Source organism: Sceloporus undulatus, chromosome 4, assembly GCF_019175285.1.
Source record: "Sceloporus undulatus isolate JIND9_A2432 ecotype Alabama chromosome 4, SceUnd_v1.1, whole genome shotgun sequence".
Lineage (NCBI taxonomy): Eukaryota > Metazoa > Chordata > Lepidosauria > Squamata > Phrynosomatidae > Sceloporus > Sceloporus undulatus.
This window is the reverse complement of record NC_056525.1, coordinates 81,470,191-81,497,060: the sequence shown is the minus strand read 5'-3', so window position 1 is coordinate 81,497,060 and position 26,870 is coordinate 81,470,191. Positions and strand designations below refer to the sequence as shown.

General features: G+C 38.9%; 2 protein-coding genes across 4 annotated transcripts in view; one reads left to right on the top strand and one right to left on the bottom strand.

Annotated features, from left to right (window-relative positions):
- Window positions 1-14,560, bottom strand: BTF3L4 (basic transcription factor 3 like 4). Of its 2 annotated transcripts, none has more exons than XM_042462654.1 (6): window positions 14,432-14,560; window positions 10,368-10,431; window positions 9,537-9,650; window positions 6,000-6,201; window positions 5,164-5,223; window positions 1-2,818 (listed from the first exon to the last, which is right to left on the bottom strand). In XM_042462654.1, exons 2-6 carry the CDS (start codon window positions 10,419-10,421, stop codon window positions 2,772-2,774), a joined length of 477 nt encoding a protein of 158 aa, XP_042318588.1. In that variant the 5' UTR covers window positions 10,422-10,431; window positions 14,432-14,560; the 3' UTR covers window positions 1-2,771. The 2 variants fall into 2 exon arrangements, with proteins under 2 accessions (XP_042318588.1, XP_042318586.1); XM_042462652.1 differs by lacking the exon at window positions 14,432-14,560 and adding an exon at window positions 13,769-13,918.
- The window catches only part of TXNDC12 (thioredoxin domain containing 12), an 18,384-nt gene continuing 6,069 nt past the window's right edge, over window positions 14,556-26,870 (top strand). The window contains exons 1-7 of one of the 2 annotated variants that reach the window (XM_042462650.1): window positions 14,556-14,730; window positions 18,059-18,119; window positions 20,206-20,258; window positions 21,676-21,749; window positions 22,555-22,624; window positions 22,852-22,935; window positions 26,239-26,338. In XM_042462650.1, coding sequence (XP_042318584.1) covers window positions 14,556-14,730; window positions 18,059-18,119; window positions 20,206-20,258; window positions 21,676-21,749; window positions 22,555-22,624; window positions 22,852-22,935; window positions 26,239-26,318 — 597 coding nt within the window. In that variant the 3' untranslated portion in view covers window positions 26,319-26,338. Of the gene's footprint in view, window positions 14,731-18,058; window positions 18,120-20,205; window positions 20,259-21,675; window positions 21,750-22,554; window positions 22,625-22,851; window positions 22,936-26,238; window positions 26,339-26,870 lie in introns of those variants that run through there. The other variant, XM_042462651.1, reaches the window with a different exon arrangement.

Below are 26,870 nucleotides of genomic sequence, written 5' to 3'. Positions count from 1 at the left end.
TTCACACCTTCAATTATCAGTTTAATAGTTTTCTATAAGCTTTAGTACGTCAGCAAAAATAAAAATAAAAATGAACAGTTCTTTGTATACAGTAAAAGTAATAACTACTATGTAAGGTAGGTTGCTCCTTTCCAAACAAAAGTAACAATAAAGATTACAAATAAATTGGCAACTAAAAAGTATACAGCTGGAAATTTGTTGTTTTTTTAAGCAAGCAATCTAACCTTTCCCCAAGTGTTAACTTTTTACTCTGCTGAAGACGTTACTGATTTTATACTTATTACACAAGAAATTAAGTTTATGTGTTGTAGACTGATAATTATTAATGGGTGAAATTTTTTAAAAAGTATTAGAGAAGCACAGCAGTGAAATTTTAAGTGAATGTCATTCATATTAATCTGTACATATTCTCCATTAAATGTTCTATTCATTTGCTGTCTCAAAGGAAGCAAAGACATGGCAAGGATGAAGGTTTGTCATTTGCTTGTGTGCCGGAAAAAGTAAATACAGCTGAGTGTTTTGGAATATTTGCATATACATGATGAGATATCTTGGAAATGGGGCCCAAGTCTAAACATGAAATTCATTTATGTTTTATACACACATAGCCTGAAGGTAACTTTATACATATTTTTAATAATTTTATGCATGAAAGAACACTGAACCCTCAGGTGTTACTATCTCAGCCACCCATTAAAAAGGTTTTGGATTTTGGAGCACTTTGTATTTTTGATAAGGGATCCTTAACTTGTAATTTTAAAACACTGTGGTGTAACAAGTGCAATGCTGATAAAACTACATCCATATTATGTTTTTCTATTAGTAATGATGAGAGAAGGAGATGACACACCAGAGGGAACACTGCCTCCTTTGAATTATTTTATTAAGATCCATGTATTATATAAAATAGAACAAGAAAACTGAACAAGTCTATAAAATCAAGTGAGCGGTTCAGATGACAAACCACTACAAGCTCTGCTTTCGTGGTTCAGCTTGATGTCACTAGAATGCTGAGAGCCTCAAACTGTATAGTTGCTGGATGTATATATCTACACAGAAAGCGGATATGTTTCAAAAGTACACCAAAGTAAGCTGATAAGAAAGATGGCTTTCCCAAGCCAGTTGCCCTTGACAAAGGGTACAGTGATGATCAGCTGCAAAGATTACATCAAGCACCTTTGAAGAACTGCAAGGAAGAGCTTCACATTCAGCAGTTTGGAGGAAGGGTTTATAAAATAATGCACTGTACCTGTGATACTGCCACTAGCCTCTCCGTACCAGAAGAGGTTTTTTTGTTTTTAAATGTGACAGTAAGAATTATACCCACCTAGTGTAGGATGCAGATCAAAGATTTAGGAAATGTTACCTTCAAAGTCAATGGATTAAACCTTTTGTTGGAAAGTCTGTACAAATGCTACATAACCAATGGCCCTTTACTTGTTCATTCTGTATCATCAAAACTATACTTCCAGATTACAGACTGGAAATAAGACAGTGGCTCACATACTCTTAGGAGCTAAATTATAACACTAGAACTGTTTTACATCTTATAACAAATGATCTAGCTGTGCACAACAATGCACCATTTCCTACTGAAAATCTGAGGAAAGAAGATAGCCTCCTATCAAAAGTTGAGTAATACCACTGAAAAATATACCCACAAGTCAAGATGAGCACTGCTTAGCCAAGATGAAAAGGGTTGAACAGCACTCAGCACTTTGAAAGAGGGATCTAACTGAAAGACAGATAATTGTACCAAGGAGAAACCACAAAGCATTGGATTCATCACTGAGCAGAATATAACCTCTAACCTTTATCACAATCACAGATACTGTGGGCTTCTCCCAGCTACCCTGAACAAGCATATAATTTGGCCTCTTTACAGAGTGCAGGCCACAGATGCAGGGTTGGCACCTCCTCGTATGAGACAGGTAGCACTTTAAAGAATAATGCTTTTATCCAAGGCAAGTAGATTATCCCATAACATGTGAATGAAAGTTAAGTATTAAACTGAAGGAAGAAGAGCTTTATAGAGGGGGAAAAGCTCTGAAGTGGTGGGTTTTTTTTAAGAGAGATGTTGAAACAAACATGCATGTTAATATCCTGTCTTTGGTACACTTCAAAATCAAAAGTTAGCTGATGGGAAACTACACAGATACACCATCAATATGGAAGAGAAATACATTTGCAAACACAATAGTTAACACAGAAAATTAAAACAAAATGCTAATTAGTGAGTAGTATCTGGACTTCATGAAAAATGGACAATAAAGACTTTTTACTATTTTAAACCCAAATGCTACTTAATGAGCTGCACTGGGAATACATGAAATGTGGACAGGTAAGACTCACTTTTCACTGTTTAATGAGACTGCTTGGTTGCAATAAGAAAAGTTACTGTAACCAAATTAAAGACTTGTTTTATTTCTACTTTATAAGGAGAAGGGAGTCAAACATATCTGTTCTCCATTTCCCTCTCAACTGTTACATAAAACGACATCCACACATCCACACACAGGCACACACTCCTTAATCTGCACTGAAAATGTCTTATTTCTTCTTTTTAACTGAAAAGGTAGATCCTGGGAGGAAGTGCAAAATGCAAAAATCGACTGAAAGGAAATGCTGAACAAGCAGCATAATTAAAATACAAAATATTTTATATTACTGAACTAGTAAACGGGTAATGTTCATTGTTTCTGTAAAACTTTGGAACCACACAGCTGATTTCTTAAATCTAGTCCATGTCAACTTCCAGAACTATTAATGAATTAATTAGCTTCATTTTTTGATGCTTCATCGAAGTTTTCTACAAGATCTGTAAAAACAAAAATACATAACAGAGGAACAGTAAATAGCAGTGTCAAAGAAAAATGTTTTCATTAGACATATAATTTCAATACAAGACTAAAAATACCACCACGGTGGCATTCAACCATCAGTTTGACAGGACTCCCCCCGCCCTTTTCTGCCCCTTGCTGTGCTCTGCACCACTCAAGAACTGGCTTTATTAGATTTCCTAGTCTTCCAAGTACAAGCTGGTGCACGAGTGGCTGTAGAGGGGAAGTGTTTCTCCTACAGTCTGCTCAATTCTGCTGCTGGAAAGAGATTTGTAATATTTCAAGCAATTAGAAAAAGACCTCTTTTGTCCATTACTGCCTAGCATTTTAACTGTGAGGTAACTAAGAAATGCTCCCACTGAAGATGGACTGGGGCCATGGTGAACACACGCTGTGGCCCCAATCTGCCTTGAAGTCAGCCGGAAAAGGAGTGAGTAAGATCCGTTCCTTTTTTGGCCAGCAACAAGCTGGCTTTTTGTTTCCCACTGCGTATGGAAGCCAGCTTCAAGACGCTCCAGTGGCATGTAAACGCCATGCTCCTGGAGTGTTGGTGGCTGTCTGGCTTTCGAGCAGCTTCAAGGCTTCATCGTGACATGTGGTGTGTAAATGCTGAGCACCGATGATGCCCTGAAGCTGTCCTTTACGGGCCGTCTGTTCGGTCCCTAATTCACAAATGCACCAGTTTAGTTCTGGAACAACTACCTTGTTAGTCTCTGTGTCTACTATTAAGCAGCATGGGAGCCCTTTGACTTATGATTTACAATGCCTTGCTATCCTTGTTTACTACGAAATAAATTCCTCTGTGTTCAGTGGGGTTTACACCAATGGAATCATGCCAGGCATTAGAGCCTTGATCACGTCAGTATAAACATAAGTACAGTTTATAGAAAATAGACCTCGGCCTAACAGCCAGCAAGTACAATTTGTAACTTGTCAATATTAATTTTTCAATTATCTACCAGTAATCAGCTACAATCTTCAGACATTATTTTGCAAAATAACTGAGCTCCATTTGTACATATCTCTTGTACAAAGGGATTTTGGCTTATATCAAGTCAGACTACTGGACTATCTAACCAAGCACTGTCAACTTTTGACTGCCAGCAAATCTTCACATTTGAAGGCAGTGTTCTTTCCTAGCCCTACCTGAAGATCCCTGGTATTCCCTAGTGATCTCCCATCTAAATACTAGCTAGGCCTGACACTGCTCAGCTTCCAAAATCCAGGATATTCAGGGTGGTATGGCAGTTACTAAATGGTTCAAACTTGATCAGTAATTAATTATGTATCTTATAAAACATTAAGTCCTGTTCAGGGGCTTGCTTGAATGTATGAATGTATAAATGTATGTTTAAATGTTCCCATGTGTTTAGCAGCATTAGAATCCTTACTGCCTGGACTATGAAAGTATGAAGAGGGCTTTCTAACCATGTTTGGATGAATACAGTTATAAAGCTTTCTTCACACTTTCACATTCGAGATGCAAAGATCTAAAAGACTGTTGGGTGCATAGTCATCTTTAGGGAGTGGAGTTTATATACAATTTCTAAAAGACTGTTTAAAAAAAAAGATTATCCAATGCAGATACAAAGGTGAGTAGTTCTCCAACTACTGATTAATTTAGTTATCCAGTTTTCTGGTCCTGTTTGTTCTTACAAGGTTAGTCTACTCTGTAAATTTGACTCAGAATCAACTTTTTAAACTAAAAACATAAGCTTAATATGACCTGAAAACAAAGCATTCATAGGAAAATTCTGTGTTTCACTCTTTCTGCAGACAGTTCTCTCTAGAATATTACCACTGGCATGGTTTTCTATCAAACAACTGTAGAATGAGACTGTAATTTGCATGACAAGCTGCTAAATATAAGCACTGATCACAACATGTATTTCCCTTATGGACACAAGGCAGATATATGCACTGAGATCTTTTATGAAGCATCTGCCTTTCAATGGCCTGTTACAGACTGCCAAAATAAAGCTGCTTCGGGTCTCTTTGGAGATATGCTATTTAAATGATGCATGGGCCCTAAGAGTCTGGAGGTCGCGTCAAAGCCACACTCCATTCCTAAGCACTGGAGTGCAGCTTTGGTGCAGCTTCCGGATTCTTAGGATGCATGCATCATTTAAACAGCATACCTCCAAAGAGACCCGAAGCAGCTTTATTTTGGCAGTCTGTAACAGGCCAATATCTATGCTCAATCCTGAGAGTGGCCTCTCTAATTAAAGACATCATTGTCATGGAATTTAGTAAGGTGAAAATTAATTAAAAACTGTATTACTTTTAAATTAAATTAATTTTAGATTAAGCAAACAAATCCTACCGGGAACATCATCATCTTCTTCATCAATATCTTCTGATTTTGGTACTTTGCTATCCAACACTAGAAAATAAAATGTAGTACTGTAATTACACCATGCATAAGGAAAAGGTGCTTGGGAGGAACTCAGTAAGACTGACTTCTAGGTATTTTACTTATTTCATGGAGGCAAATAGACATGCACAGAACTGCACTGCAGAACTCCAATCAGGCAATTATAAAACTCTTCACACGTTAAAACAGTTGAGGATTTATCTTCTACGTCCACTGAAATATTAAATTTATGGTACTCCAAAATTATAGTTTATCGATTTACATGGCTTTTGTAAAATTTTGGAACAAATTAAATATATTATTAACAGTTTGAATTAAATGCTACAATCATAAGCACAATTACATAGAAGTGAAGTTCATGAAAGGCAGTGGTAGTTATTTTTTGAGTATACATGCATTCGATCATAATTAGTTGTACTATAGAAATTGCAGAATAGTTTAGAGAAATTATGTTTGTACAAGAAAAAGTTGTAAAGCATAAATCCTAGGACATGGTCTTAGCAGGAAGGTTTTTTTCCCTGACTAAGGGCCTGTACAGACAGGCCAAAATAAAGCTGCTTCAGGTCACTTTGGAGGTATGCTGTTTAAATGATGCGTGCGTCCTAAGAATCCTTAGGACTGGAACGTAGCTTTGGCGCAGTTTCCATATTCTTAGGACACATGCATCATGTAAACAGCATACCTCCAAAGTGACCTGAAGCAGCTTTATTTTGGCCTGTCTGTATGGGACTTAAGACACTTTGTGTTAAGGGGGGAAAAACAAACACATATTTCAAGATACCTACCTTGCCTTGGGAACTGTTCAGCTAACTTCCTGAGACTAGTTAAGCTGTCAGCACCCAGCTGGCTTAAGATGCCAGGGAGCATTTCTGTGATAGGTTTAGCTTCAGCATGACCAGTAATTGCAAAAGTGTTTGCAGACAGAGAAGCCTGGACCTTGGGATTGTTGAAATGGATAACTGTTCCATCATCTTTTATCATATTCACCTGTTTTAAAAATAGATATATTAATATCAATACATCTTACAAAAGTAAGTATCATGAAGGAAGAAAAAATGTTATTTTTTTACTTTGTAAAAAGGAGCATCTATAATATAACTTGCTTTAAATAACTGTACAATAAGTCCAACTTGGAAATGGAAGAGATTTATGTACTATATTTTAAAATGCATACAATAATAATAATAAAATGTATTTGTATCCCGCCTCTTCAAAAAGAATGAGGTGGCTTACATCAGTAAAAAACATATAATACAATAAAATAAATCCCACTATCCCGTCCCTCCTTAAAACAAATTAACATAACCATAACTATAGTAAAATACAGTTAAAATAATTAAAATCACAACAAGAACAGGACATCATGGGGTAGTCATTAGGATAGTCCATATCAGTGGGGGTGACTGAGTCATTTAGGCAAGGCCTGTCAGAAAAGATCTGCCTTGACAGCCTTTTCCAAGCCGGCAAGGATGGTAATAAAATACAGACACTTGTAAATTGGGAGCATTAGATTTTCTACAACACTGAGAATTAAATTTAAAACATAACTGGTGCATCCACTTCAGATGATTTTATATCAGTTATCATTAATTGTAGCTAAACTGCAAGAAGAAAGTACACAGCTCTCTCATTATATAATGAGAGAAACAGGTACAGAGACCTTTATATTTCATCTTATTGTGAAAAATGTAAAACAAAATTAGAAATTAATAGTAGGGGTAGGGAAGTTAGCAGATAATTTCTCAGTATTTACTTTACTACAATTATGAAAGTATGCTCTTAAAGGAATACATCTTAAAACTGATTTTAAATTTGTTTAAATGTTGTAATTCTGGTGTACCTGTATCTATCTATGTTGTTCTTTAAGCGCTATCGCATGTTGAGTATTTCTTATCCAGAAATCCAAAATACTCCAAAATCCTAAATTGTCCCTATGGGTGGCTGAGATGGTGGCACCTTTGCTTTCTGATGGTTCAATCTACCCAAACTTTGTTTCATGCACAAAATATGAAATCCAGAACATGTTCTAGTCCCAAGTATTTCAGATAAGGGGTTGTTGTTGTGTGCCTCCAAGTTGCTTCTGACTTATGGTGAACCTATCATAGGGTTTTCTTGACAAGATTTGTCCCAAGGTTTGCCATTGCCTTCCCTTGAGGCTGCCAGCATGTGACTTGCCCATGGTCACCCAGTGGATTTCATGGCTGACTGGGGGATCAAATCCTGGTTTCCAGAATCACAGTCCAACACTCAAACATCAGTTACTTTCCCATAAATGAATTGTAAAAAGAGGATGTAAAACTACTTAGAATAAGCCCTTAATTTCAAAGGAAACAGTTTCTAGCAATGCTTAAGTTCAGAGTCCAGAAATGACTTACAACTGAATCCTTGTTTTCCAGGAAAGAATAATAATAATAAAAGACTGGCCTCTCAGTTTAGAAATATGGTCTCTTCTTAACAGAACAATTACTAGTGAACTTCAAACTTGTACAGATGCTCCTCTCCTCTCAAGTAGGGAGAAAATTCGAAGCTCTTGCTTCTAATTTCTGACAAGTCAGTTTGCTATCAAGTCAAGATGCCAAAATAGTTTGATCCTGTTTGATAGAAATGCATGGTTGGAGCAGATGTTTGTCTTGATGACAAACCATTGCATGAGATACCGTGATGACAAACCACAGAAAATGTAGCAAATTGTCTTTTTCTCTGACTAAAGCAGGAAGCTTCTACCTTCTTCCCATTATACATAAAGGCTGGAGAAAAATAAAGGCTGGAGCATGGGAACAACAGTAAAGCTGATTTACTGTTGTAACAAAGTATCATGATTTGATATTATGTCTGAACTAGAGATGTGAATAATAATAATAATAATAATAATAATAATAATAATAAATATCCTGCCCTTCTCCCAAGGTGGTTTACAACACTAAAAAACACCACAGTTAAAAACATTCAAAAATAGTATATTAAAACAGAATTAAATTAAGATGTGAAGGCCCATGGAAAAATTAGAAAAAAAAACACCTATTTGGGCCTTTACATCTCTAGTCTGAACTCTTTGTTTCCCAACCATCCTCCTCCTCTTATCAATTTTATCTGGCTTCATCAGTAGAGCTAACAATTCTTCTACTGTTGGTATCAGTGCTTGGCAGAAAGAGGCCATTAGAGATGGACTAGTAGACCAAAGAAAAGGGCACAAATCTCATCTCGCTTTGAGCATACTGGACCAAACATCTTGGTATAACAAACATCCATGAACTGCTGTACCTGGTTTGGTGGGGATCATTAAATGCTCTCACAACTTAAGTTTATGTTAGTATGTAATGAAGCAAACCACCATAACCATTGCAAATTCCAAATGTGAGGATGTTGTGTTTAGTAAACACAGGCTATATCAGCACTTGTGAGTTTGAGTCCGGAGCAGATTTCATATAACCAGTTTATAATGAGAGTTAAAATGTTCCCTACACTTCACCTTCTAGGACCTAAGCAGCCAAATATGAATGTTTTTGTTTTTAAGGTCTTCCAGTTTGATTTGGAAGCAATCAGTACATGTCTTTAGCTTTCAATGGTTTACTGAGATCCAAGCTCACATATTATGCCTCATTAGCTAGTGCTGTTACATTTGTTCATCCTTCTGAAAGCACTGTAAAGTCCTCCATGATTTGGACATTTGTTTTGCCACACAAACTGTTTTAATGGGTGTTTAAGCTCTATAATAAATGCAGAAACATGGGTTATGAAATGCATGTCCTTAATCATTCAAGAGACTTGGAAAATAAAACCAAAACAGAAACAGGGCTAGAAGTAATGGCTTCCAGCTGCTTTGGGGGCATTGCATGCAGATGATGCGTGCCCTCAAAGCAGCCCGATGCTTTGCCTGCAGCCGCTGGAATAGAGTGGCAAAACAGTTCCTTTCGCAACTTGTTTGGGACCGCAGAGGCAGACCACTCTGCAAGTGGGCCATGCAGTCACCATGGTCCTGGGCCGATCGGGGCCAGAGGCTGCTCCTAGCTACCTATCTGCTCCATCTCTTGATTAAATTTGTAGAAGAAACTACACTACATACAATAATGTTCTTTTTCACAAGTGAAGTCATCACAAGTAAATCATACCTTTTTTAAAAAATGGGTAAGGTTGACATGGACCAGAAAAAATGGTTTACAGTATGGATAAACAATCTAATCTGCCTTCCCCCGATTCACATGCTCTACAGGCCCCTTAACCATCTCTCCTCTATGTTAACCCAAAATGAATCATGTCACATGATTTCTGGGGTTACAGAAAGAACCAAGCATTTAAGACAGAAGATATTTATACTGGAGTACCTCTTCAATACCAGCAATATTATTTACTGCCAATTTTTTCAGTGAACTCTGAAGTTTTTTATCATCAGCTGTGGCTGTTCTGTGTACTACCTTCTTCTTTCTACGAGCTGTACCCTAAGAGACACAGTAAAGAAAACACATGTTGGTCTTAGATGAAGAAAAACATATCTATTACATCAAGGTATCAAGGAATCCTATAACACCTTAAGCATTATACTTCAACATGGGAATTTATAGGCAAGAGCCTATTTCGAAAGATGCTTGTTGATGTATCAGAACACAGATGAAGAAATAGTGGTATCATTCCATTTGACACCATCATACCATTCCATGGCAGAGAAAGGAGACAACATGAGGGTACGGTACATGATAACATGTTGATGCTGTTTCTCAGTCTTTAATGGCCTTCCAGTTTCAAAGGTACAAACAACTTGTGTTGCCTTTTCCTTAGCAGATGAGCCAAAAAGGGATCAGCAAACAGCCTTAGAAACAAGTTGTCAGTACACTTGGGCATCACAAGACGTACTATATTAGTTATTTAACCATACAATTCTCTGACTTGGAATGGAAGGGATCTTTTAGCAGACATAGGCAGAGGACAGCTCCATAACAGAACATGCAACTATCTTCTTTTGAAGTAACACTGCCACCACTACCTCCCTAACACAGCAAGTGTGTATCAGAATGGGAAGCAGCCTGAAAAAGTGCTCAATAACACCTTAAGAATATACAAAATATTGATATATGTATATATGCTTATTGTCTATATCTTTCATACATACATACAATAATTAATGAAAAATACAGTACTTCTATATTTATTATTCATACCTTTCCACCTATTCGGACCTGAGCCTGAAGTTTCGCCAATTTTTCTTGATTCATCTTGTTTTATCTGAAAAGTAAGGAAACTGGCTAGGTTTACAACATGCCTAGATTTAATTTTTAAAACAGCTCACCATCTGTCAAAGCCAATTCACCATTTGTTAAAACCAAATATATGTACAGTATTGTAATACAATCTAAATATAAGCAAGCTCAATAGTATAGTTCTATTATTCCCATTCTTGAAACCAGCTTCTCTTGAAGATTGGAGGAAGGTGGCTGATCGACTTAATTCCTCTTCTGACTCCCCAAGATTGGACTATCTTCAGGAAAGGAACAGTCCTTTCCTGTCCCACCACTGCTATGCTTCTCTCTCTAATGCTAACTACTTTTGCATGCACAGTACTGTTTTTAAATAAAGCATGTGCTTTTCTCCACAGGAAAGAGCAGCATCAATAAGACAGGAAAAAGTACAGGCATATGTATGATCTAGGAGTTGCAGACTAAATCTCCTGTCCACTCACAGTGAACTAATTCAGTATCTAGAACAAAAACACCTTTGCCCCCCTCAACCTGTTTACTTTGTCATATAGTAAATGAATCTATCCTGAATTAACGCCTGCCTCTAACTGCATAGCATAAAATCCTACAGATTCAAGTGTATCTAGAAACTGAGGTAAAGTCCAACAGAGCTACACCAGTCAAATAACAATTAAATCATCACACTGTATTTGATCTGAGGTTTGTTCACACTAGTGTACAGATGAGATCTGTTTGTTTTTAATTTTTTCCAGAGTTCTATATCTTACCATACCCATTTCAGCAAAGTTAAAAATTGGGTATGTCATCTAATTCTCTACAAGACATTAACCACCTGTGAAGATGTAAAGGAATTCTTAATTAATCAGCTTAATCTTTGTGAACTGGAATTTGATATATATATATATGTGTGTGTGTGTGTGTGTGTGTGAAAAATGAGAGTGAAACCTGATTTCACATGTGGTAATAAACAAAACAAAGCACCCAAAATGCAACTGCTCTGATGAGTTGAAAAAAGGGAGGGGGGAATGTTCTCAGAAACAAGAAATCACAATTTCTTTATCAATGACTTGACAAATATACAATTCCAAAAAGTTCAGATTAGAAAGGAGACAAAGACATAATAAAAATGGTATTTATTTCAACCTTGACCGATAGAATGCTTGGCGCATCTTCGGAAGGGCATGGAACGAGTAAGTAAGGTCATTTCCAGAAGAAAGTTTACAAGGAGAACTGGGACACAGGGGAACCAAGTTCAATGGAGGAAAGCTCTTTCCCACACCCTTGTTTCAAATGTCTGAGAAGTCTGGCTGCTGCTACTAAGGACCCTGAAGAAAGGTTTACTACAACTTCAGCACCCTTGCTGCCCAAAACAAACAGGTATGGTACTGCAGACGTAAAAATCTGTGTAACATAAGTGCCTGTCTTACAATGAAAGCCAGCATAGTGCTTTGAGTGTTGGACTAGGACTATAGAAACCAGGATTTGAATCTCAGGTCAGCCATGTAAACTCACTGTGTGACCCTGAAAAAGATCACACACTCTCAGCTTCAGTTGGCAATGGCAACACATACATACACATGCCCGCAAGAAACTTGACTGGAAACCGTAGGGTCACCATAAGTCGGAAACAACTTGAAGACATACAGCAGCAACAACTATCTTACAACATGCTAACGCTAATGTAATGGAACCTATGCCTGCTTGGGGGGAAAGGAAAAAAACAAACTCTCCACAATCTTATGGAAATGAATGTAAGGAAACTTTATGGTACATACACAGTGGGCAAAAAGACTATGTATTATCAACTCCTAGAGACTAGGCTCTAGTCTTCTAGTTTCTAGAAGGGGGGACATTTTTGAGGAAACAAGGCCCTTTATGAAGCACTAAGAGGTTTTCGGGAAGCTCCCTCAAATTCAATCTTAAAGGAATGAAAGAGAAACCAGTCAACAATATGATCCACCTCTATGGATGAAAAAGGGGCAAGAGTGGTGTGGTCTGGGGGAGACCAGGGTTTGAATGCCAGCTCAGCCATGGAAACCCACTGGGTGGCCTTAAGCAAGTCACTCTCTCTCAGCCTGAAGATGGCCATGACACCCCTCCTCTGAAGACACCTGACAAGAAATAGGTTTGCCTTAGGGTCACCATTAGCCAGAAACAACCCTCAAGAAACTTATCAAGAAACCCCATGACAGATTCAACTCAGGGTCAACATAATTGACCCGGAGGCACATAAATAACAACTGGGAAGAGGCCAGAGTGGTGCAGTCGTCTGAGGGTTGGACGCAGGCACTGAGAGACCAGGCTTCGAATCCCTGCTCAGCCATGGAAACCCACTGGGTGACCCTAGGCAAGCCACACTCTCACAGCCTCAAAGATGGCAACAATAAACAACTTCTGAACACACCTTGCCAAGAAAACCCATGACACAGTCGCCTTAGGGTCGCCATAACCGACAAGTATTCCTGCATGGCAAAAGCGGGTTGGACTAGACTGGCCCTTGAGGTCTCTCTTCCAACTCTAGGATCTATGACCTGGAAGCACACAGCAACAACAAGGGAAGGGGAAAAGGGGGGCAACCAAGGGGCGGGTTCCTGTTTGTTAAAAGAAATAGCCCTCGCTGACACTTCAGAGGGAAGGAGTTATATTTTCATGTGGTTTTATACTGTGTGTAGATGAGTTTAATTGTTTTTAATGTTACTCAGGTTTTAAAATACAGTATGTTTAATTTTATCTGTGAGCCGCCTTGGGCCCCTTTGGGAAGAAAGGCAGCATACAAATGAAACAAACAGTGTGTTTCTAGACTGTAATCCACTTTGAAACCCAATTTTGGGGAGGAAGCAGGGTACAAATACTAACAACAACCCTCTGTCCTCCAGCGCTCTGCTCAACTCCTCAAACTCATACTCAGGATCTCTTTCATAAGAGCCCATTCCTCTCTTTCTGTTTCCCTCCACCTTGGCTAGCCTTATTGTTTTTTCCAATGAGTCGTGACTTCTCATGATGTGTCTGAAGTACCACAGCCTCAGTCTCATCATCTGGGCCTACAGGGGGATATTAACAACAACGACAACGACAACGACAGCCCCTGTCAAGGGGAACAATAGTATAATAAAAGGCCTGGAGCTTTCCTCCAGGAAGGCAAGCCTGTCAATGGGGATCCCAAGGCTAGGCCCCTTCCTAGGCTCGCTCGCTGGCCAGGCAGGCCCACTCTCCTCCCTTGGCTCCTGGGCCACCGTCCTCGGGTGGGTGGGTGAGTGGGGAGAGAGGGCAGGCCCCTTGGGCCTTCGGGGTCCCATGAGGGGCGCAGGAGCAGCGGCAGGGAAGGAAGGGGGCTGATGGAGGGGGCTCAGGCAGGAAGTTTTCACCTCAGTCCGTCGAACCCTCCGCAGGAAACACACGCGGCAAGAACAAAATGGCGGCTCCGAGGAGGGAGGGAGGGAGGGAAGGGGGCCCGAGGTTTTTCTTTAAAAAGGCCTCGGATCACATGATTTTGGCTCCGCCCCTCTCCCCCGATTGGACGGAAACGCAGACTCATCTGCATAAGTCTCCCCACAAACTGTGCCTTTAAGAGATTTTTTTGGACTACGGCTCCCAGAAGCCTCAGCCATGTTGGCCAATAGACTGGGATTCTGGGAGCTAAAGTCCAAATCTAAAGAGCGCAGTTTGTGGACCCTAAAGCCTCGCGTACTTCTGAGGAAGCGGTGTATGCTGGGAGTCGTAGTTTTTTTGTAGGTTGTGGAATTGTAGGTTAGGTAGACGAAGAGCCAGTCTGTCTGGAGTAATGGCTTGAGCGCTGGACTATGGCCCAAAGCACACACTGCAGAAATAGTCCAGTTTGAAACTGGATCAGTGCTAAGGAATCCTGGGAACTGTAGTTCATTGTGGCACCAGAGCTCTCCCTAACAGAGAAGGCTAAACGCCTCACAAACACTACAGCCGCCAGGATTCCCTAGCGCTGAGCAAGGGGCAGTTAGAGCGGTGCCAAACTGGGTTACCTCTCCAGTGCGGAAACTGACTGCATACAATACCTGCAAGTCGGAAGGAAGGCAGACACGCGAGATGGTTCTCGCATCTAAGTAACGTGAGAATGGCCTCCTCCTCCTTCTTCTTCTTCTTCCTCTTCCCCTCACAGTTTGCCCCGGATCTGAATCCATGGCGCCTCCCACAGAAGAGCATCACTTCCTGCCTGCTTTTAAATGGAGAGGAGAGGCTGATCCTCGTCCAGCTCCCTCTTCTTCTGGCGCCATGAAGGTCCCCCTGGCCGCCCTCTTCTTCCTCGCCTCCCTCTGCCAGACCCAGGTCTCCGCCGGAGGAGCCCTTGCCAAAGGTCAGCCCGGTGGGCTTGGGTTCCCTCAGGCTCCCTCCCTCCCTTGATAGTCCTTGCAAATAGGAATACAAGGTTCTCACACTTTCATATATATATATATATATATATATATATACACACACACATATACACACACACATATACACTCCATATGAAATGTATACTTTATATATATATATATATAAGTACTTCGTATGAAGTGTGTGTGTATATATATACAGTACAGTATATATAAAATGCTTCATATGAAATTATACTTCATATATATTTATATATACTGTATAATACTTCACATAAAGTGTATACTTTAATATGAAATGTATACTATATAAAATCATATGAAATGTATACTTCATATATATGTATACTGTATATAAATACTTCATATAAAATGTATTATACTTCATATGAAAAGTGTACTTAATATATATATACACATATAAAAAGTATGAAATGTATACTATATGTGTGTGTGTATATACATAGTATAATGCTTCATATAAAAAGTATACTTCATATAAAAGGTATACTCCGTGTGTGTGTGTGTGTATATATATATATATATATATATATATGAACACTTCATATGAAATGTATACTTTCATATAAAATGTATGCTCTCTCTCTCTCTCTCTGTATATAAAATGTATGACATGACCAAAGAAAAGCTGAATAAAAACCTCTCCACCCTCATCTAAATGGGACTCCATGCTTCCTCTGTGTGTGTTTGTGTGTATTAATCCTTTCATTTCAAGGATTTGTATCCCGCCTTTCTCCCACAATGGGATTCAAGTTGGGTTACAATAATTTTAAAAAGACAGAATAATTTTAAAAGGCAGAAGTAAAAACATTAATTTACAAAAGTTTTTTTTAATATTAAACATTATTAATATAAAAACATAAGTTAAAGCAGAGTTAAAACTACACACTAAGGAGGCATGGATTTCCATTTACTGTTATATGAGAGTGGTGAAGTTTTTAGCTTTTCTTTGGTCATGTCCTACATTTGGTGGTGCCTTGTCCTCTTTTGCAGTTAGGAGATCTAGTCTTCCTGCAAATATGAACCTTTATTTATTTATATAAAGGTTTTCATATACACACACGTTTTATATATATGCAGGGTGACCAGATGTCATAACTACAAAGGAGGACAAGGCACCACCAAATGTAGGACATGACCACAGAAAAGCTTTTACAAACTCCTGCAAAAATATTGATTGCTTTTTATTTCTAGTTACAATATGTATCAATAAAGAACTATCTTCTAGTGTTTGAAGATCATTGTGTATGATACCCTTTAAAGGTAATAAAGTAAATGTGTGAGCTCCCTCTGGAAAACTCCATCCTGTCTCCTCCATTAAACTTTGACCTGTCTACTTTCTAGCATTTTGCTTTTTGGCTTGTCTCAGTTCTTATCTCTGCTTGCCCCCATATAATCCTTTGAGTGAGTTGCAGTCTTATGCATGCTTGCTTAGGAAATACACCACCAAACTGGGTGAAGCTTACTACTTCTCTTTTCTTTTCTTTTTGCAAGTTAGAATGTATTGATACAATTAAAGTGATTACAACATTCACACAAAGTATATGCTCACGTACCCATACAAGAGCTAATGAATTAAAGGTAGTAGGTTAAATTGGATAGAGATTAAAAGGATGGGGACTATGAGATTTTCTTGTCAGGTTTCTTCAGAGGGGGTTTGCCCTTGCCATCCTCAGAGGCTGAGAGAATGTGACTTGCCCAGGGTCACCTAGTGGGTTTCCATGGTCAAGCAGGGATTCAAACCCTGTTCTCCAGAGTCGTAGTTCAAATCACTCTATTATGCTGGCAACTATAAAGAAAAGGTGGCACTGTATAACCATGTTCATATGTACTTGGAATGTTCTGTTCTTGGTGCAATTCAACTTATTCTGCAGTTAAATAGGAATATATAGATGTTTGTAACTTTTTTGCTTAATAATAATAATAATACCACCATCACTACCACCCTGAGAGTGATTGTGATAGTAATAAACAAGTGAATCAGGTTAACTCTTGATTGTTCACTGCATGAACACTCTGGGACCTAATTTAGGTTTCCCCATGTGTTACCTTTTAAGAGGGTTCCCCCAGTGGAGGAAAGAACTTAATACAGCTGGCTCAATTTGTGTTGTAAGAACAGTTAAGAATCACATGAAGTAGATTTAGTCTGCAACCCTAAGTTCAGAGCAAGTCCAGCTGAATTCAAATGGAGTCATTTCATATAACTAGGGTAGCCTGGTAGTGCAGACCAAAAGCTAGTCTAATCAGCAGTCTTCACATAGTGGCCCTTTAGTTCAATATGGGAATCCTACCATGAGGATGTTAGTACAATTGCACTGCCATACAGCCACTTGCAAATTCCAGCAACTGGTATTGAGGCACACTGCTCTAATAATCTGCTGTGTGAAGAAATATTTCAGAATCTCCTAATATTTGGGTTCTCTCTTTTACTTTATCCACATTATTGCCTATTCTTATATACCACTGCCATGTCTTTTTCTAAGTTAAACATTGTCCCAAAGATTATAAACTTTCTTCATAGGGAAGTTGCTCCACATTCTAGGTTGCCCTTTTCTACAGGTGATGTGTAAAAGGATAACCAAAATGAACAAGGACCTGGGGCAATTTCCCTGTGAAGAAAGGTTACAATATTTGGAGCAAAAATTTTTTCAGATGCAGTGACCAGAATTGTATACAGTATTCCAAGTATGATCACATCATAGTTTTGTAGAAGGAATATAGTATTGGTGGGCTTATTTCCAGTTCCTATTCCAATTAGGTCCAGCATAGAATCTGTATTCCTTACAAAAGCTGTAGACTGAATCGACATTTTGTCAAGCTGTTTTTAATTAGATGCAAGTTATTAAAGCTTTTTGTAAATAGCTTTTCACCTGATGCTTAAAACAGTGCAATTATGTGCTTGCTCTGAGACTATGAGAAAGGCAATGACAAACTTCAGAATAAATCTCCCGAAGGAAACCTTATGATACGGTTGCCATAAAATGGAATAAACCATAAACTTAAGGTGCATAACAACAATAGCAAATGTACTTGCAGAGCAGCTTTCAGATAGAGGTTATGCCCTGGAATTTCAGTGGTGTAATTCTGAAGGCATGGATAAAACGCAAATTATGGTGACATTTCTCAAACCAGAATAACTTCACTAGACTTCATGTATTCAGAAGATATTCTAAGGAATATTACTGTATTACATTTGAAGTACTTTCCTTTGTGATCAAATACGCTAAACAGTTTTACCTGCTGTGATTGCTTTACATTATGCAATGTATATCCCTTTTTCCTACCAAGGTTTTGGAGATCATATTCATTGGAGGACATTAGAAGATGGGAAAAAGGAGGCAGCTGCCAGGTATGTCATACAATAAAGTTGTATTTTTACACAGATTCATCTTATGTATATTGTTCAGTAATGCTGTGACCTTAAACAGGTGTTAGATTCGTGTGGTAGCAATACCTTAGTAAGACAGAAATGCAAAAACTCATAATGCTCGTCTTACTGTGAACCAGCATCTTGAATTAATTTTATATTCAGGGTGGGGTGACTATATGTATAACTTTCTGATGTAAGAAGGTAAAACTATTCTACATTGTGAGCCTTGGGTACTGCTTTTGTTCTTCTGATGGGGGCAATTAAGACGGATATAACCCAGTTCCGTGCTCCACAGCAAATTCAACAGAACTCTCTGTCTAATCTTATGGGGAATAAGGCCTAAGGGAGCCAGCATGGCGTAATGGTTTGAGCATTGGACTTTGGCTCTGGAGACCAGAGTTCAATTCCCAGCTCAGCCATGGAACACACTGGGTGACCTTGGACAAGTCACATTGTCACAGCCCCAGAAGATGACAATAGCAAACCCCATCTGAAGAATCTTGCCAAGAAAACTCCATGGCACGTTCGCTTTAACTTCAAGTTGGAAACAACTTGAAGGCATGCAACAACAACAAAATGCCCAATGTACTTTGGCAGTTGGCACACATGCCTCTATATAGGACTAAGCTCCTAATTCCTTAATAACTTTGCTTGGCGTAACCTAAAGATGGGGTGTAGAAAGAGCCCTTAATGAGAATTCAGTCCCTAATCTTTTAGAAAAAGACTTGTAATTTCTTCAGAGCATGAGAAACTCGTAATGTGAGTCCAATTCCAAACATATCTACTTGTGTTTTGTGTGTGGGTGTTTTGCAATTACAGTAATAGTATTCCTTTCTAATGAAGCACATCCAAACAGCCTGCTTTTGAAACAGTAATATGTACTTTGATTCAGAAAAGTTTTCATGATTGTTGGTCTGTTGCTGTTATGTGCCTTCATGTCGTTTCCAGTTTATGGAGACCCTAAGGCAAACCTATCATGAAGTTTTCTTGGCAAGAGTAGTTCAGAGGTTTGCCATTTCCTTCTTTCCCTGAGGCTGAGAGCACGTGACTTAGAATCATAGAGTTGGAAGAGACCAGAAGGGCCATCCAGTCCAACCCCCTGCCATGCAGGAAATCACAATCAAAGCATCCCCGACAGATGGCCATCCAGCCTCTTCTTAAAGACCTCCAAGGTCACCCAGTGTGTTTCATAGCCAAACTGGGAATCAAGCCCTGGTCTCCAAAATCATAGTCCAACACTCAAACCACTATGCCATGTTGGTCTGCCAGAATGTTATTCTGATAATTATACAGTATTTGACAATAAAGAACAAGATTTTTCAGCTGCTAGAAAAATTGAAATGAGGGCTATGCCTATGCATGAAGTAGGATGTTACTTCTAGATTTCAATCTCTTTTGCTGAGAATAGATCTGTGCAAGTGAGTCAGATGTATGAACTCATGCTGAGTTAATGAGTTATATGAACCAGCAGTGTGATGCTGCAGCTAAGAAAGTGAATTTTCGCTTGCATTAATTGACGCATAGGCACGGTACAGACTGCTGAAAAACGGCGCCCTGCTGGTGCCCGTTTTTCCGCCAAAGGAAAGCCGCAGCCACCTAACCACATGGCTTCCCTCCGGCATAACAAGTGCACCACTGGCGCACTCATTAAGTAAGTGGTTCCCAAACTGTGGTCGTCTAGATGGTTTCGGCTTATGGAACAACATCTTATCTTCAGTACGGTGACATACGGTTAGATATGAACTGGGATAAAGATTTCTTTATAAGCAGTCTAAAATTACTGTTGTGATGATGATGATGATAATAATAATATTTATTTATATCCTGCCTCTCCTTGTATTGGATCGAGGCGGGTAACAACATACAAAAGAAAGAACAATAAAATAAAAAACATAGAACAAGATGATAGTGCTTGCTACAAATAGATTTGCTTGTGCAAATTGTGTCTCCATAATTTTCAGTGTGCATTGCCCATAGTTCAAATGTTTAGCATTGCAGCTATAAATGTGTTCATATATCATAATTGTGTGTTTAAATGATGCTCTCTCTTTTTCTGTTTTTTTAGTGGGTTGCCTCTCATGATAATCATTCACAAATCCTGGTGTGGTGCTTGCAAGGGTAAGAAATGAATCATTTTTCATACCAATTCAACAACTTTAAGTTGATAGGCATCTGTAAAAGATATAATTTTATAGTTACTCTAAAACATTAATATATAAGCTCATAAAACCATATTATTATAGACACAAAATAGTTACCATCAATAAAACAGTTGCATGCCACACTAAGGCCTTGTTCCCACTACATTTAAATCAGGATCATGAGCCAGGTTAAATGGGCATGGTTCCCACTGAATCTGATTTCAGAAATTGATTCAGAAAGGGGGGGGCATGCTTTTTGCCCATTTAACCAAAAGATACAGGTAAGATGGGGTGTTTATTGGGCTGAATCAATTTATTTAGAAATAAATCGATTCAGCCAAAGTGGGAACCAGGTAGATGGAAATCAGATTCGAATGCGCTCTGGTTCCCACTGGCAGCCTGGCCCATGTCTGGCCTCTCCTGGCACCCAAATCCCCAGCCTGGCCTCCTTACTGGCTTCTTTGGCTGCTGACCAAGTTCCCTGCATCTTTTTTTGAATGTCCTGTGGCCAGGGAGACCGGAAGGAGGTCACAGAGAAGCCAGAAGCCCTGTGACCTTCTTCCTGGCTGCTCTGTGGCCTCCCCGGCCATGGAAACTTTTTAAAAAGGCACAGTGAACCCAGTCAGCAGCCAAAGAAGCTGGTAAGGAGGCTGGGCCAGGGATTTTGGGGCCAGGAGAGGCCAGAGACGGGATGGACCATCAAGCTGCCCCTTGCCAATTCCTGAACCGATTCTTGAAACCAGCAAACTATCAGACAAGTTTGACATTTTTATTTATACTGTATAATGTCTGTTTTATTTAACTTTTTTAAAATATAAATAAGAACTTGTTTGTGAAAAGTAATGAGAGGAAAGAGATATTTCAATTACTAACTGGGCAGATTTTGATCAGCTAAAATTATCTTACTGAAATACATGGACCAAGGTGGTTTGTTTTTTTTACTAAACTGTGGCCATGTAATTTCATGGAACTGACTGACAGTATATCCCTATAAATGACATTCCTATAAATGTCTACTTAGAAAAAAGCATCTGGGTTCAGTCAGACTTTCAAGCAAGTGCATCTAGGCTTGCAATCATCATGGTTAGAAGAAACGCTGTGCTTTAGAAGCAATGCATATAAAAAATATGAATTTGATCCTGACAAAACTCACTGCATTTACAATTTACTCCTAGTCGCAAGTAACCCCTACTGCTGTTGGTGTGATTACACTAGGAAAATGCTCACATGACTGTAGATGAAATTCCTGTTGAAATCATTACTAACATTACTTAATCATGACTTCTCACATTGATTTCTGTGGGATCTAATTTAGCCTGTATCTAAGTGTTTAAGTGTGCTTGGCACTTGTTTATTGTTGCCTGATTTAATTTTCATTTTTTATACTTCCTTAGCTTTAAAACCAAAGTTTGCAGAATCAAAGGAAATCTCAGAGCTTGCCCATAACTTTGTGATGGTGAATCTTGAGGTGAGTTTCAGTTAGCCGCTATGATTCAGAATTTGAGAATTCCTACCCCAATCACCTTGTAAGCTTTCCTGAAAGCTCTTTAACTCAGATCAGTTGCAATTTAATATCCTCTCAGCAAGCATAAATATCCATATGTAGGTATGGAAAATATAACTGTAAAACAGAATGCGGGGGCACCTTTGATTTGTTGTTTTGCACTACAAACTATTAAAAAATGGGATGGACTATTATAGTCCTAAAATTTTAAAATTATACTCTACTGTTTCCATAAAAATATTTTTGAAAAGTACAAGCAGTGTTGCAATTTTTCAATTTGTTTTGTAATTGCTGTAACTATGATCATGTTCAACTGAAGATCATTTTAGAAACACAGAAAGTTACTATTACTCTTTCTATCCAACTTAATATTGTATATACCGAGTGGAATACATTTCTAGAGTTTCATTTAGAAGTTTCTCATAGCCCCACCTGGACATGCTAGGGATTGAACCTTTGGCTTCCTACATGGTGTATTTTTGCTTCCCTTTTGACAGTAAATTGAGATAGGCTGCATCTGACCTACAGAAATAATGCAGTTTGACACTGCTTTAACTATCATGGCTCAGTGCTATGGAATTCTGGGGTTTAGTCTTCTCTGTCAGAGTTCTAGTGCCACAACAAACTACAAATCCCATGATTCCATAGCATTGAGCCATGGCAGTTGAAGTAGTGTCAAGCTGCATTATCTCTGCAGTGGAGATGCAGCCATATTCTTATTTTGGAAGTACTGTATTACCAGCGTTGTTTTACTTTCCTCCTTTTGCAGGATGAAGAGGAACCCAAGGATGAAGCTTTTAGCCCTGATGGTGGTTATATTCCCAGAATCCTTTTCATGGGTGTGTGAGGCATAAGTATAATTGTTCATAACTTTTAACCACATTTTATTTAACCAAAGTCCCACTAGGAAAATTGGATTTCCCCATCACTCTCCTTCTTTCTGTAGCTCTTCACGCCACTGAAAAACTTGCTTTAGAAGGTTGAATTCCTCTCCTCCTGGTTTTGCTGAATTAGCCTGATGATGCAACTGGCTCCATAAACGTTTTAACTATTCTCTGTTTACTAGATCCTAGTGGAAAAGTCCATCCAGAGATCATAAATGAAAGAGGAAATCCCAGCTACAAGTATTTTTATACCAATGCTGACCAAGGTATGTGTAAATTACATTTAAATAAGCTTTTGCTCAGATAGCCTTGGCCATGACAGCTTTGTAGCAATTTGTTTTTCACTAAAGATGTCTAATTTGTTAGTGCAATACTAGACTGGCACATAAACAAGAACAGAGAAGAACATGGAGGCAGAACCTTGATGCTCCATTACTGGGAAATCAGTATTATAAAAACAAAACCATCAAAATATTGATGTATCTGTATCAGCTTTTGTATCAGCTCTCTTCAGCCAGGTGTCCCAGATGTGTTGGAGTACATTGTCTGTGGCCTTCTGGAAAGCATCTTAACATGTATGGAGAGTATCATCTCTGGAAGGCTCTTTGTATGATACATAGAAATCAAAGGGTTTTTTGTCCATTGGTTCTTGGTACATACAAGAACTTTTGTTCCTCTTCTCCCCAAAAGCTGCTCCTGGGGAACACCAGGAGAGTCTCCAATAGGATATTCACTGAGGCATTAGAGGAAGCAGCCAGAAATGAGCATAAGGAAAAGTCTAGAATATTGGAGGAGGAGGAGGAGGAGGATAATTTATGTATACCCCGCTCTTCAGCCAAGGCTATCAAAGTGGCTTTACAATGGTGCTGGGTTCCCTATCAGTTTTGTTATATACAGTACTCTGCTCCATGCTTGCAAAAGAAGTAAAGGCTGACCCCTTTCTCACTTAAGAAACATGCCTTACAAATACAGTAGATTCTTTGGTGAATATACTACAGATTCAGCTATTCTGAGCTGCCCCCTTAAGATATGATGCAGTGCCTAATACAGTGGTTCTCAACCAGTGTACCATGACAGAATACAGAAGTCATGTAGATGGGATTCTGCGGTTTCATGACAATTTTTAGCTAGTGCTACAATTATTATTACGCCCAACAATACATTTTTTGTGTCCTTAAAACTTACTATGAAGACTAAATATAATAACAAAATGTTGATAAATGTATTTACTGTATGTTCTTCTTGGAAAATGGAGTTTTTTGGTTTCTGCCATGGTGGGACCCAAGTTTTCTAAAAGACTGATTAGTGGGATATAAAGTACAAAAATTAAGAACTATGGCCCCAGCACAGTTGTTTGATATTTCAGATTCAGACATCTGTTTTTTATCTTCTAAACATGAGACAAAAGTGACTTCATGTGTATTCGTCATACTCCAGATCTAATGCTGGGTGGGCAAACTGGCAATCTGAAGGCTGAAAATTGGGGGCACTAGCCCCCATGACAAACCCAGAAGTGGTTAGAGGTCTATTTCTGGTTGTCCAAATCCCCTTTTGGGGAGAAAGGGGAGCAAGGTATGGGAAGTCCATGTATTGTTTTAAAGGAAAATCACTTTTTCAGAAATCTTCCAGGAGCGACAGTTCTATTTTTTTGGTTAATCTCTGTGTGTGTGTGTGTGTGTGTGTGTGTGTGTGTGTGTGATCAAATGCTGACTGGGAGGAGCCCAGGGGGGCACATAAAATATCTGGGAAGTATACCTATGACCAAAATCCTGTTGGTGCACTATGCCAGTGTAACTATGCCAGTGTAGATGAAGGCAGCAGAAGGAGAAAAGCTAATGTCACAATGGTTGCGGTTGCAAAAGGAGTAAGGAATTGGAAGAAATGGATAGTCAGGGCCAGCAGATTTTTTTGTTTGCTTTCCCTTTGTTACCACTGCAGAACCCTGAGAGTGTGCAGCAGCTCATAGTGCAGCAACAGGATTCCAATTTCATTAATCTTGTACAAAGAATTTCTGGATCAGGCAGATAAAGCTGTATCATAGGTGACACTTTGCCGTTCTACTATGTACTTCTAATGAGGACTGAATCCATCTGAGGAAGCAGGCTGAAGTCTACGAAAGCTCCATGCTGGCAATTTCTTTCTTTAGTTACTCTCAAAGTGCTATATGACTCTTCTACAGACTACTTCTAATAATGCTGATGTTTAATGTAGCTAGTTTTGAATTAACAGTAGTTAATAAAATATAGGATTTATTTATATGCCGCCCAGTCACTGGGAATCCAGGCGGCTTACAACACAGGGATAATAGATGGTTCCCTGCCCTCAGGCTTACAATCTAAAAAGACACGACACAAATGGAGAGGGAATGGTGGGTGGGGGGGGAATCAGTCCAGCATTCTTCTCTCCCTCTGAGGCCTGGACCAAGGCAAATGGACTGGAGGGAGGGGCTTTTTCTTAATCAAGGCCGGCCGATGTCGTTGGGCCTGTCCATTCACTCCTCTCAGGCCAGAAGATGACAGTTGGAAGGAGGGAGGAGAGGGCTCTTCCTTTTCAGGCCAATGGCATTTATGTTCCCCAAAACGATGATTCCTCATAAACTTGCTTTTATGTCCTGGGACCACCCAATGATCTCTCAACAGAAACTCCCTGTTTGCTAAATCTAGGTGAGGGATGGCAGTTGTGTTTCTCCAGATGTTGTTGGATAGCAATTCCCATCATCACTTACTATTGGCTGTGCTAGCAGGTGCTTATGAGAGCTGAAACCCAGAATCACCTGGAGGCCCATGCTGACCATCCTATTTCTAAACCAGGGTTCTCAGTCAAAGTTACCTGCAGCCACAGAATGTTGTAAGATGTTGCTAGTTCTGTGAGATTTTGACTAGGGAGAAAAACTACTACTTTTTAGCTGTGTGGATACACTAATTTTATAGGGTTCTATGAGACCTGGAAGTTATTTAGTACGAATTCCTCCCAAGGTAACAAACAAACAGAAAAGGTTGAAAAAGGCTGTTCTAATAAGCTCTGTGAGGCTAGCAGTCTACTTTCCAAGCCATTTGGTAGTTGACTCTATCAACAGTGAGTTCAGGGATTCATTCAAGCATCAGAAGTCCATTCTACTGTATTAGCTTCTGAACACATAATAGCAGCTAGGAGGAGGAATGATGAAACTGAGAAGAGACAAACAGAACAACAGTTTTAAGCCCAGTATCCTCAATCTGAAAAACCGACAAACATGTTGCTTCTCCTGTCACTTCCTCATAAACTCATTTGCTATTGTGTGTTCACTTGGTATGACCACCAAATTCTCCTACATTTATTAATGTTCTTTACTCAGTGGCTATGAAGGCGGGAGGGAGTAGGAATGGAATCAGGAGAGATATTAATTAAGAAATAGGAAGAAAAAAGGATAAAAGCAATGGAGAAAAACCTGTGTTTGCACATATAACAAATTTTCTTGTATGTGGATTTTCCTCAGTAATTCATGAAAGCTAGTCATGCGGCTACTGTTCTGTCAATCATGTAATCTGAACTGATTCAAATGTTCTCTATGTTTTTCTTTTCTTTTGCAGTCATCCAGGGTATGAAAGAAGCCCAAGAGAAGCTGACAGGTGATGCTTTCAAGAAAAAACATCTTGGAGATGAATTATAATGCATCCAAGATGTTTATATGGTTCATATCCAAAATAAGAATAAAACTGTTATCCTCCCCAGAATTCAGAAAAGTTACTTTTAAAATTATGATTCTCAGAGTTCCTTAGCTACCATAAATACTGCCCACACTGTTGGCACGTTCTGGGATTTGTGGTATTAAAAGTAACTTTTCGGCTCTGTTCTTCTCTATTTTTTTCCAGATAAGGAATTGTAGCTGCACTGAAAAAAAAAACACTTTTTCCTACTGACGGATTTCTTAGGTTAAATACTGTCTGATTTCACGCAGAGTGGAGTCAAATGAACCATTAGTCCTCTTGTTACCATTAAAATGCATATTTATAAGAGAAATAATGCTTTAAAAATAAATTAACTAATAGTGCTTGACATTAACCACACGCAAATCAACATTGCAGTGGTAGTTGAGGCCTAACTCTTCCTAGGCCTTTTTTTATGTTAAGAAAAGGCTGGTATCTACTTTATAATGTTAGTCTATACAATCATTTCTTCGTTATCCACATGATGATATTATAGGATTCCGATCATGATCTTG